Consider the following 11640-nt stretch of genomic DNA (forward strand, 5'->3'; position numbering starts at 1 on the left):
CCTCTACTTCTGCTAAGGAGCTGTGGAAGCTGTGTGAGGGGAGTGGCAGTAGATGGGTAAGTAGGGTATAAAGCCAGCTTCAAGGATAAAGAGAGGGCTCCATAAAAGTTTTGAGGATGGGTGACAATTGGATGACTTTAATGGACCAGAGAAGGATGGGAGTGGGGGAAATAAGAAGCAAGTCATTTTTATCTCAGGACCTCAAAAACTCTTAGAAATTGGAGGCATGAGCATCTCAGAAGGCAGAGGAGAAGCGGGGGCTGGGAACCAGAGAGTAGGTTGAAAGTCCGCTTGAGAAGCAGTTCCACTCCTCACCTCCCGTGAGACTAAGAGTGGGTCAGCTGCCCACATCCTCTCTGCTCTCATCCAGCACCCTGCAAAGAACTTCAAGTTAGTCTCTGATGAGGGTGCATCACAGAGATGCTCGCTCAGGGCACCACTGAGCGGGACAGTGTGTTTCAACAGGGGGCTGAGGGAGTGATACAGACCCTGGGCATGGGGCTCCTTTGCTTTGCTGCAGTTGGCGCCTAGAACCCTGGCATCCAGGCTTATACCCCCCAAGGAGGACAGTCTTTCTGGAGAAACTGAGCTGTCAAAGAAAAAAACAAAACCATGCTTGTCTTAGTCTATTGGGGTTGCTATAACACAAATACCACAGACCGGGGGACTTGAATGACACACATTTATTTCTCACGGTTCTGGGGGCTGGGACATCCAAGACCGCGACTCGGCAGATTGCATGTCTGGTGAGGGCTTCCTGGTTCACAGAGGGCTGTCTACTCGCCGTGTCCTCACACCGCGGAAGGGGGTAGGGACCTTTGTGGGGTCTCTTTTGTAAGGACACCAATCCCATTCATGAGGGCTCCACCCTCATGACCTAATCACCTCCCAAAGGCGCACCCCCCAACTAATTCCATCACTTTGGGGGTTAGGATTTCAACATACGAATTTGGGGGGGACACATTCAGTCCATTAAAATGCTCTTGCCCAATCAGTCTAGAGTCCATGACACACACACTGAGCATCCAAACCTTTAAATATGGATGGGCTGCCGAGAAGCAGCAGAGGTTTCCAGAAAGATCTGAGGAAAGACAGAGGCCAATGAAAGGAGAAAACAAAAGATACAAAAAGGCACTTGGAGGAAACAGAAAATAGACAAGGCTTAAAAAAAACGTCAAAAGTTAAAACTTTAATATTGCCAGAAAAAATATGGCATCCCCAAATAAAACATGCAGGTGAAAAAGGAACGTTCAGAGAACAAACGGACCATTTAGAAACTTGAACATGTGATTGCATAAATAGTAAACCTTTGAATGGAAGACTTGGACTGTAACCTTGAGGAACTTTCCCAGAAAGCAGGAATAAAGAAAAATGGATGAAGAACAAGAGAGAAAAGATGATAAAGTTAGAGGCTCAGTCTGGAAAGTCCAACACTGAGATAACAAGTGTCAGAGAGAGGACAGCAGTAGGGAGGGTCAGCGCCGGGCGTCAGACCAGGGCCACCTCGCTCGTGGTCGTGAGGAGCGTCCTGCTCAACTTGTGCAGAAAAAGGAGGGTTCACTTCTCTCCCGAGCCTGCGGCCATCTTGGTGGCACAAGAAGGACAGCATGGGGGATGCACAGTGACATGGTGACAAGGGGTGGCTGACCTTGGCAGAGCATGGGGCCCTGAAATGACCCTGGACTTCAATTCCCACACAAAGTGCACAGAGGTGTTGTTGAGAGGGATGTATAAGGGGGAACAATCTCGGACGTGGAGAGCAAAGGCGGGACACCAGTTAGGTGACTGACATAGTGGTCCACACAGAGGTGCGAGGTGATGGGTTTTGGAAACGAGGAGGAAGAGACAGAAGCAACAGAGAGAAGCAGATAGAGAGGCTTTGGCAGTGTGTGGCTGAGCAAGGGGAGAGGGAGAGAGAGATGTCGGCAGTGATCTGGGGCCTGGCTGAGCTGTGGGGCTATAGGAGGAGGATGAGAAGGAGGGAGAGCAGGAGGTGGGGGTAGGAGGAGGAAGGGAAGAGGAGGAGTGGGAGCCGTCAGCAGTGGTGACTCTGATTTGGTGGAAAGGTGCTGTCCTGGGCTTTGGCTCCCATGTCTGGACGGTGCTGGCCCAGAGGCAAACACAGTGTGAGCCAGCAGTGGGCCTGGACCTGGGCGGGGGCGGAGCTGGGAGATCCTCAGCACTGGAGTGAGGAAGGTAGCCAAGGGCGCTGGCTTAAGTTCTGGGAGGCTTTGGTCTTTTCTTCGCAGGAAAGGCAGAGTTCAGAGGTCAGGGAGGAGCTCCTGAGGACTCCAGGGAGACTGGCCGTCCTTCTTGGGTCCCGAGGCTCAGCAGGAAGTGCCCAGGGGCCTGGTCTGCGCCGAGCTGGGCACGTCAGAGACCTCCCTCTGTGCCGCACATGTTGATTCCTTAAGGTCCTGAGATGTGAGGTCCTGAGAGGGAGAAACACGTGAAACCACTGGCATCGTTCTCTGGCCGTGTCCCTCTCTCCCCACGCTGGCTCCTGGCCTGACCTGGTCCTGTCTCCACGTCCTCCTCACTCTCTCATCGGCCCTGCACCTTTCCCTCAGCCCCACCTCTGTGCTCCCTCGTGTGTCCCCTTCTCCCCAGAGCTTGTGACTCTCCCTCCTGTGTAACCCTCTTTCCCTCAGGACTTAGGATGAGGCAGCTTCTGAGATGGGAGCTGCGCATAGGCGTTGGTTCCATGAAGGGCAGGCGGTGGGAGGGACTTCTGGTTGTTCCTGTCGGTGTTACTGACAGAGGGATGAACGGAGGGATGAATTAGAGGGGGAGGGAGAGTGGGGAGGGGTGGGAAATGTGGACAAGATGCGTGAGAGTTTACAGCTGAAAGACAAAGCTGGGCTTGTAACGAACACCCAAGATGGATGGATTCAGTGAGGGTTTAATCTGGAGAGTGCTGTTGATTATAATTTTTTCCCCTCCAACTCTCTACCCAGGGACAGAGGCTGTTCCCTGCTCCATTTCCCCCCAAGTCCAGCCTGAACCCCACTCACCAGACAAACAGGGCTGACAGCACCAGGCTCTTGGCCACGAGGAGTCCACACAGCAGGGGCACCAGGGCACTGGGGGCTGCAGGGCTGGAGTGGGAGGTGGGGTTTTGTTGCCTGGAGGACAGAGGGACAGAAAGGGGAGAGGACCGAGCCTGGGGTGGCAGCTTCCGTCCTTGGGCCCCTGAGCCAGGCCCGTGTGTGGATGAGGGTTGCAAGCGGAACTCACCGTGAAGGGGCGGTGATAGCAGAGGAAGCCCCGGGGGTCTCTCCAGCTCTTCCAGTCGGGGACACACAGCTCTGGGTCTGTGATGAGACCAGGTCATGGGGAGCCCAGGTGGCCTGCATGGAGGCAGAGGCTGCCAAGGAAAGAGATGGGACCTTGGTTAGCAGACGGGATGGCCCACCTATTCCTGCTGGCAGGAAAGCTGGAACAGGGGACCGGGCTGGACTGAGAACAGAAGCTCATCAGCCTAGGAGAAAACCACTTTGGGGAGTGGGGACTGGTGTGTGAAGTCCCCCGGCTCAGGACTAGACAGACCTGCGGCCCAGGCTCTATGTGGGGCCTGTGGAGGTGTCCCTGGGTCCAGGAGGAGCACTGGAATAGGAGTCAGCAGGCCCGGGCCTCCCTCTGAGCAGCTCCACATCTTTGGATGCGCCCTCTTTACCTCTGGGCCTCCCCAAGTGTGGAAACAGCCACGGTCTTTAAGGAGCTCTCATCTCTGACATCGTTCCCTTTCGCACACTTCTGGGGCCGTTAGGGGAAGGGGGAGCCTCATGGGGAATTTTAAGGGCTGCTGTCACGGCCCTGTCCCTCCTGGTTCTGTGGCAGAGCCTAGGCCAGCCCGCAGGCCCCACTGCCTCAACGGCCTGGGTAAGTACCTTTTATGGAGCCCCCTCTTGACTCTGAGACTTTGTGACCTGCCTGCCGACCACCTGCCCTGCTTGCTCTTCCTTCCCAGGAAGACCCAGACCTACCCGTGCTCGGAGCCCGCAGGGGAGGCTGTGGGGAGGGCATCTCTGGAGAAGTCTTGGGGGCTGTTGAGGATAAAGAGAAGACAATGGCTGCAGAGGGCAGAGGCAGGCCCAGATGGGAAAGACACAGTGTCAGCCCCAACGCTGTGACAGGAAGTGGGGGCTCTCAGCGTCCTCGGCCAAGTCTACACACCCACCCAGGGTCCTTGAGGGGAGCAGTCTCCCGCAAAGGGGGGGGAAAGAGAGGGGCAAGGGCTGGGAGAGGCCCAGAGGAGAGAGGGTGCCTGAGGCTGGGACACCCCTGGGCTCAGGGGCTGCCCTGGACGGTCTTCCCTGGAGAGAGTCCCAGGCTGACGGGCATGCGGACACCACCCTGTCCCACAGGAACACTCTCTCCAAGCCTGCCCAGAATGATAGCTGGGAACTACCCATGTTCCCAGCCTGGAGGAGGTCCTTGAGACGCTCAGAAAATTCTAGTCCCGGGCCACTGAATGTGTGACTGGCTGGCGCCGGTCCACAAATTGCAACCTGCTTGCCACAAAGTAAATACAGAAATTAGGAGTAAGGATTTTGAGATTTTATATCAATTTGACATTGCCTCAAGGTCCAAGCAAGATTAGTAAACTCATCTGGTTGAACGGGATATAGATAAGTCCGAGTGCTGCCAAAGTGGCACAGAGAGCTGCGCATGGAGCAAGTTGTGTGCCAGTAACACACAGTAGGACCGTATTCCTGCCTGTGATACGTTAAGGTTAGTTGGTCAGTTATAACCCAATAGTGTATAAACGCCTGAAAAAATTATTTTTATCATTTGTTATTTTTGCCATCATTTTAATTTTCAATCAAACCTGTTTTTTTTTAAGTTTAGAGTTTAACATGATTAGCTAATTTTAGAGTAGTAATTAGCTAATTTGATTACTAATTAACACATAGCAAAACAAAAGTCACTGAGCTTTTCATCAAGAAAAGACATATCTTTTCTGACTGTAGCAGTAATAATAAACTAAATGATGATAGTGGAATTAATTTCAAAGAAAATTTCCCTTCTGAAGTTACCCCAAAGAGTTTGTACTGGTTTTATTGGAAAATGTCATCCCTCCTTGTGGTGGGCATAACAACAGCCCCCTGGATGTCCACATCCTAGGTTCCAGGAACCTGTGAATATGTTCCCTTACGTGGCAAAAGGGACTTTTCAGAGGTGGTTAAGATTAAAGACGTTGAGATGGAGAGACTATGTGAGTGCGTCCCATCTAATCACGAGGACTTAAAAGCAGAGAATGTGCCCCAGCTACAGACAGAGAGGAAAGGATCTTTGGCTTTGAAGGTGGAGGAAGGAGGCCATGAGCCAAGGAATATGGCCGCCTCTAGAAGCTGGGAAAGCTCTCCATAGACAGCCAGCAAGAAAATGGGACCTCCGTTTTATAGCTCTAAGGAACCAAATTCTGCCGAAGATCTGAATGAGCAACAAATGGACTCTCTCTAAGAACCTACAGGAAGGAACACAGGCTGCTGGCACCTTGATGTTAGCCCAGAGGGGCCCACAGTGGACTTCCGATCCACAGAACTGGGAGATCACACATCTGTGGTGTTGTAAGCCACGGTGTTGGCGGTAATTCGTTACGGCAGCGATGGGAAAGTATGGCGCTCAGAGAGTGTGAGTTTTGTAACTATGATTCATGGCGAAGTACTAAAACCCAGTGAGTTATTTGTTGAGGTGTACTGGCTAATGAAGCAAAAACATCATAAAAACAAATGGCATTTACATACAAAACATAAAAACACAAGTTCAAAACAAACTAATCATTTTTAACAACAACAAAAAAGAGCATTGAATTAAAGAGCTCTTGGGGGGCGGCCCCATGGCTGAGGGGTTAAGTTCGCGCACTCTGCTTCAGCAGCCAAGGGTTTCCATGGTTCAGATGCTGGGCGCAGACCCAGCACCGCTCATCAGGCCATGCTGAGGCAGCGTCCCACACAGCACAACCAGAGGCACTCATAACTAGAATATACAGCTATGTACTGGGGGGGCTTTGGGGAGAAGAAGAAAAATAAAAAGAAGAAGATTGGCAACAGCAACAGCTGTTAGCTCTGGTGCCAATCTTTAAAAAAAAAATGCTCTTGAAAGCAGTCAATATTTCACATATAAACTCTAATGTTTTGTGGGCTTCTTGTGAAGTTGCTAAGACTAAAACTCTATAATTGCTGAAACAGCGTTGAAAGACTGCAAGGCAGATGTTTGCTTCACGGTGTTGGGTTAATCTATAGCAAGGAAGGGAGCTTAAATAGCACAAACCAGGATATTTTAGCTCCAGGTATTCAGGAATTAGCTAATGATATGGAAGATCCACTCCCAGAATGAATACAGTCATGGGCCCCATAACAAAGTTTTGGTAAATGAGGGACCGCATATATGATGGTGGTCCCATAAGATTAGTACCTTATGGCCTAGGTGTGCAGGAGGCTGCACCATCTAGGTGTGTGTAAGTGAACTCTGTGATATTTGAACAACAATGAAATCGACTAAGACACATCTCTCAGAACCTACCCCCATTGTTAATTAACACATAACTGTAAAGCTAGCAAAGTATTTTTCACAGCAAGTTGAAAAATGCACAAATATTGCTAAGATAGCTATTCTCTTACTATAGGTGCAATCTGAAGGAGTATGTTCTGATGGCTGCAGTTGCTATGACAGGGAAGCATTCTGGAGTAGCATTCAGATTAAGGAGCCTTGGGCCAGAATGTAAATCAACGCACTGCTTCCTTCACTGAGAAAGTCTTGTTATGAAAAACACTCAGCTGAACTGAACGGCATGCTTAACAACGTGGTAAAAATTGTGGATTACATAAAGATGAATGTACAGAATTTGAAATCATTCTCTTTATTATGTGATGACACGGAAACTGATCCTAAGCAGTCGTTATCGAATGCCACGTCGAGAATCTTTGATCTACGGGAAGAACTCCTAATGTTTGCGCAAGACAGAAATCAGTTTAGTACCAGCTTTTTAAAGATGTGAATTTCACAGTCAGACTTGTTTCTGTTAGAGCTTTGATATTAATATTTCCATGCAAGGAAGGAAGGCAATGTGTTTTTCAATGGCAAATAAAATCTAAGGACAAAAACAAAAGAAGCTTAGAAGGATAGCTTCTATAAATTATGTCGTGTTCTGAATTTAATAAAAATGATCAACAAAATAGGTGATGATCTCAATATTGCGCATCTGCAAAAGTACGCACTCATAGAAAAGCTTTAATAATTTGATAGAATGTTTTGACTTTTATTTTCTGTCAAAAGAAGATATATGCATAGGAAAGTCATAGATCCAGAATCCATTTTTTTCATCAAAAGATAATTTAAATATAATTATACTTTATAATAAAATTTTGGAACTAGCTACTGATGAAGGATTGAAAATGCATTTTGAAAATACAGCATCACGTGCTTCCTTTTGTAAAAGTTAAAAATACTGAGCTTGTTGAGATTGCTTAAAAATATTTTTTTTGTATTTCTGTCAACACACGTCAGTGAGACCAGTTTTCTGCTGAGTGTTATTAAAACAAAGCATCAAAACAATTTCTTTATACATTTTCCCCTGAGAGTTATGATGTCACTAATGTTACTCAGATTAGGTAAGTTAATAAGCAAGAAGAATGCTCATTTGTCACATTAAAATCTTCAAATGTGAATATTTAGAGTGTTTGTTCCAAGTGTGAATATTGACATTTAATACAGAAAATTGCTATTTCACTTCTAACTTTGTGTTTAGTTATGATTGTTTTAGTTATGATTTAATTATGATCAGTTTTGTTTGGTTAGGATTATACCAGTAACAAAAGTTACTGGTATAATAAAATGTTACAGGTATAATGTTAAGCTACTACATCAATTACCTGCATGCACACTTTCAATGAATGTGTGTAATTTTTTTAAGTTTTAAAAATTTTTTTCTATATTTCCTTTTTCTCTCAAAGCCCCCTAGTACATAGTTGTGTATTTTTAGTTGTGGGTACTTCCAGTTGTGGCATGTGGGACGCCGCCTCAGCATGGCCTGATGAGTGGTGCCATATCCGCGCCCAGGATTCAAACCCTGGGCTGCCGAAGCAGAGCACTCGAACTTAACCACTGGGCCAAGGGGCCAGTCCCTGTAACTTTTTTTGTTCTTTTTCTCCGCAAAGCCCCCTGGTACATAGTTGTATATTCTTCGTTGTGGGTCCTTCTAGTTGTAGCATGTGGGACACTGCCTCAGCGTGGTTTGATGAGCAGTGCCACGTCCGCGCCCAGGATTTGAACCAACGAAACACAGGGCTGCCTGCAGTGGAGCGCGCGAGCTTAACCACTCAGCCACGGGGCCAGCCCCCTCCCTGTAACTTTTATAATTAAAAGTTTTTTTCCCTATGTTATGTTTGTTCTGATTGTATTTGTTGAAATGTAATTTTACACCTGTCAAATCTAATAAGCATTTTGGGCTTGTATTTTATATGTTTTTTCTTGTTATGTTTCTGGTGATTTATTTTTATTGTATTTTACCAAAAACATAGACACTGATGAATTGGAGATTTTTTTTAAAAGGTCCTCTACTACTGCCTTGGTCTGCTCAGGCTGCTGTCACAAAGTACCACGGACTGGCTGGCTTATGAACAGAAACTCATTTCTCACAGTGCTGGAGGCTGGCAGGTCAAGATCAGGGTGGCAGCATGGTGGGGTTCTGGGGAGGCCCTTCTTCCAGGTTGTATCCTCACGTGGCAGAAAGAGGATGCGGAGCTCTCTGGCAGGCAGTCCCTTTATAAGGGCACTAATTCCATTCATGAGAGCTCCACCCTCAGGACCTAACCACCTCCCAGACGCCCCGGTGGAGGGCCATCCCATTGGGGGTTAGGATTTCAACACACGATTTGGAGGGGACACAAACATTCAGTCCATTGCAACCATGGATACTTTGAGAAGCCCTCATCTAGACTGGGGGTTGGCAAAACTTTGTAAAAGGCCAGAGAACAGCTACTTTATGACTTGTGGGCCATGTGGTCTATGTCACAACTACTCATCTCTGCTATTATGATATGAAAACAGCCATAGACATTACGTAAACAAATGGGCATGGCTGTCTTCCCAAAAAACTTTATTTATGGATCCTGAAATTTGAATTTTCTACAATTTTCACGTATCACAAGATATTATTTTACTTTCCATTTTTTCCCAATCATTAAAAAACCATCCTTAGCTTTCAGGGGCTGGCCCCGTGGCCAAGTGGTTAAGTTCTCGTGTTCTGCTTCGGCGGCCCAGGGTTTCATTGGTTCGAATCCTGGGCGCAGACATGGCACCGCTCATCAAGCCACGCTGAGGTGGCGTCCCACATAGCACAACTAGAAGGACCCACAACTAAAAATACACAACTTTGTACCAGGGGGCTTTGGGAGAAAAAAGGAAAAATAAAATCTTAAAAAAAAAAATTAAAAAAAAAATCAAAACCGTGCTTAGCTTTCAGACACAGTTTGCTGACCTCTGATCTGGACCAGGAAGAATGGAAAGACCAACATGATACCAACATGGTGAGGGGCAGTTTGTGGCCAGTGGACACACATTTACTTGAGTGCCTACTATGTGCCAGGTACAGGTGTCTCCTCCAAAGATGCCGGGCTGTCTGGGGCTCCCCTTGTCCAGGTCAGAGGAGCTCAGACTGGTCAGCATCCTCAACTGCTCCATTTGAGCATCTTTGAGGAGGCTTGTAAATCATCGAGACAGACTGTGTGTGAGGGGGTGTGTGTGTGTGCACATATGCAAGTCCCCCGGGCACACATCCCCAACAGCCTTCCTACGAGAGTGGGATAGAGTGCCAGCAGCCTGGCTTCCGTGACTAGGAAACCAGGAGGCACCAAAAGGGAGCGAGGGGACCCGGGGAAGAGGCTCACCTGGAGACACCGCCAGATAGAACCTTAAGGACCTATCGACAGAGTTTCCGGAAGTGTGGTAGATTCTGCACCAGTAGTGTCCTGAGTCTTGCTCCTTCAGACCAGTCATGGTGACAATGAAGAAGCCAGCAGCAGGGTCGTCCCAGATTGAGGATTGAGAGATCTGAGTCAGCGTGCGGGGTCTGGAGCTGGTGACCAGCCTGAGGCACGTGAACTTTGACACCTCCTTACACCAGCCTTTGCTCTGGTACGGGCCACCCCTGGGCGGATACTGGCACCTCACAGAGAGCGTCTGCCCTGCCACACGGCGAAGTTCCTGGGCCTTTGATAGTGCCCATGAGCCTGGGGAACAAGGCTGCTGGTCGGGGCCACGCCAGGACTAGCCCCGCCACCAGCCCTCTGGCCACAGAGCCACTTGCTCCGGGCCCTGCTGTCCCTGTCACCCCCTCTCCTCCCCTCCCAGTTTAAGATCCCTTTCTCCTCACCTGGGAGCAGCAGCAGCAGCAGTAGCAGTTGTGGGAATGGGAACCTCCGGGCCATATGGCCCTTTTCCAGTGTGCTGGTGGGAGAGGACATGGTGGGGGGCACTGGAGAGAGGAAGCCGGGAGCGGGGCCTGAGTCGCTTGCCTCTTCCAGTGTCTCTGAGACAGATGAAAGGAGAGAGGTCAAGGCCCGCGGTGGGGAGCGGGAGACCTGGGAGGGCAGAGGCGAATCTGGACTGGAGGGCACAGCCCTGCCGGGCACACAGCTCCCGGGTCTCTGCAGAGGCGGCTCCTCTCCTCCAGGCCCAGGTGCCCCTTCCTGTGACCAGCCTCTGGAGGAGGAGCCGAGAAGGCCAGGAGGAAACTGTGGTCAAGCAATGGACTGCCCACTCTTTCTCTTTCTCTGTGCACCGCCTCTTCTTTGCAGAGCTCTGGCTTCACCCTCCTTTCCAGGGAAAGTCACGGTGAAGGTGGATGACAAGCTCGGGGCACTTAGGGGTCTGAGCAAGAGCCCTAAGCCCCACTGGCCCCAGGGGTGGTCAGAAGCTTCATGCCCAGACCTGTCTGGTAGATCAGTGACGTGCTTCCACCTAGGGAGGTCTTGTGGGCACTGAGGGGACAGGGGAGGTGGAGATTCAGTTCCAGTGAGGAAGTGTAGGGAGGGTCCCTGGCAGAGGAGGGAGAGAGGGGAGCTGAGAGCAAAGAGATCAGGGGTCTTCAGAGGGGCTGGTGGGAGGATGGACCTGGCATCATCTCTGCACCCTTAACTGTCCACCTGTGGACACTAGAGAAACATTTGTGTAATTAACACCTAAACAGATGAAAGACCCTAACAACTGTTTCTTTAGTGGATGCTAGCAATTTTAAGATTTAATTTTAAAAAGATGTAATTTACAAAGAAAAAGAAATTAGATAGAGAGGAGGAGAGAGACAGAGACAGAGAGACAGAGAGAGACAGAGAGAGACTAAGACCACTGCGAGTTCTCTGTGTATGTGTAATTCCGATGGTGGCCACCGGGGGTCTCTGCAGCCCATCGCCTGCTTCCGGGCGCTCCGGGGGAGTTATGACTGACAGGCATTCGAGCCTATCAAGGGGACAGGATTCCCAGTTCACCGCTTTGCCCCGCCCCCTTGCCCCCTCGCCTCGCCCGGCCCGGATGCAGAGTGAGCATCCACCAGGATTAGGGCAGAGGGACAGGTAAAAGGAGGACGGACGCAGTAGGGCCATCAGCTACCAGTGCCCAGGGACCACAGGTGGGAAAGCA

The 11640-nt window shown here is 49.4% G+C and overlaps 1 protein-coding gene across 4 annotated transcripts; it reads right to left on the reverse strand.

The window, feature by feature from the left end:
• Positions 1 to 668: 668 nt before the first annotated feature.
• Positions 669 to 10744, reverse strand: NCR2 (natural cytotoxicity triggering receptor 2). Of its 4 annotated transcripts, none has more exons than XM_044776649.2 (6): positions 10379 to 10686; positions 9894 to 10235; positions 3987 to 4046; positions 3238 to 3367; positions 3015 to 3098; positions 669 to 2432 (listed from the first exon to the last, which is right to left on the reverse strand). In XM_044776649.2, exons 1-6 carry the CDS (start codon positions 10467 to 10469, stop codon positions 2177 to 2179), a joined length of 963 nt encoding a protein of 320 aa, XP_044632584.1. In that variant the 5' UTR covers positions 10470 to 10686; the 3' UTR covers positions 669 to 2176. The 4 variants fall into 4 exon arrangements, with proteins under 4 accessions (XP_044632584.1, XP_070371065.1, XP_044632582.1 ...); XM_044776647.2 differs by having other exon boundaries at positions 2045 to 2432; positions 3015 to 3125; positions 10379 to 10744; XM_070514964.1 differs by lacking the exon at positions 9894 to 10235 and having other exon boundaries at positions 1165 to 2432; positions 3015 to 3125; positions 10379 to 10645.
• Positions 10745 to 11640: the final 896 nt, after the last annotated feature.

Source organism: Equus asinus, chromosome 8, assembly GCF_041296235.1.
Source record: "Equus asinus isolate D_3611 breed Donkey chromosome 8, EquAss-T2T_v2, whole genome shotgun sequence".
Taxonomy (NCBI): domain Eukaryota; kingdom Metazoa; phylum Chordata; class Mammalia; order Perissodactyla; family Equidae; genus Equus; species Equus asinus.

What these genes read in the sequence shown, in the direction of transcription:
- NCR2 (XM_044776647.2), bottom strand. Translation starts at nt 10,469, where the DNA reads ATGTCCTCTCCCACCAGCACACTGGAAAAGGGCCATATGGCCCGGAGG. An exon ending in GCTGCTGCTGCTGCTCCCAG is followed by an intron (nt 10,236 to 10,378) that starts GTGAGGAGAAAG and finishes CTTGTTCCCCAG; the next exon opens with GCTCATGGGCACTATCAAAG. An exon ending in CTGTCAGCCCTGTTTGTCTG is followed by an intron (nt 2,433 to 3,014) that starts GTGAGTGGGGTT and finishes TCTCCCTCTCAG; the next exon opens with GACCTCACATCTCAGGACCT.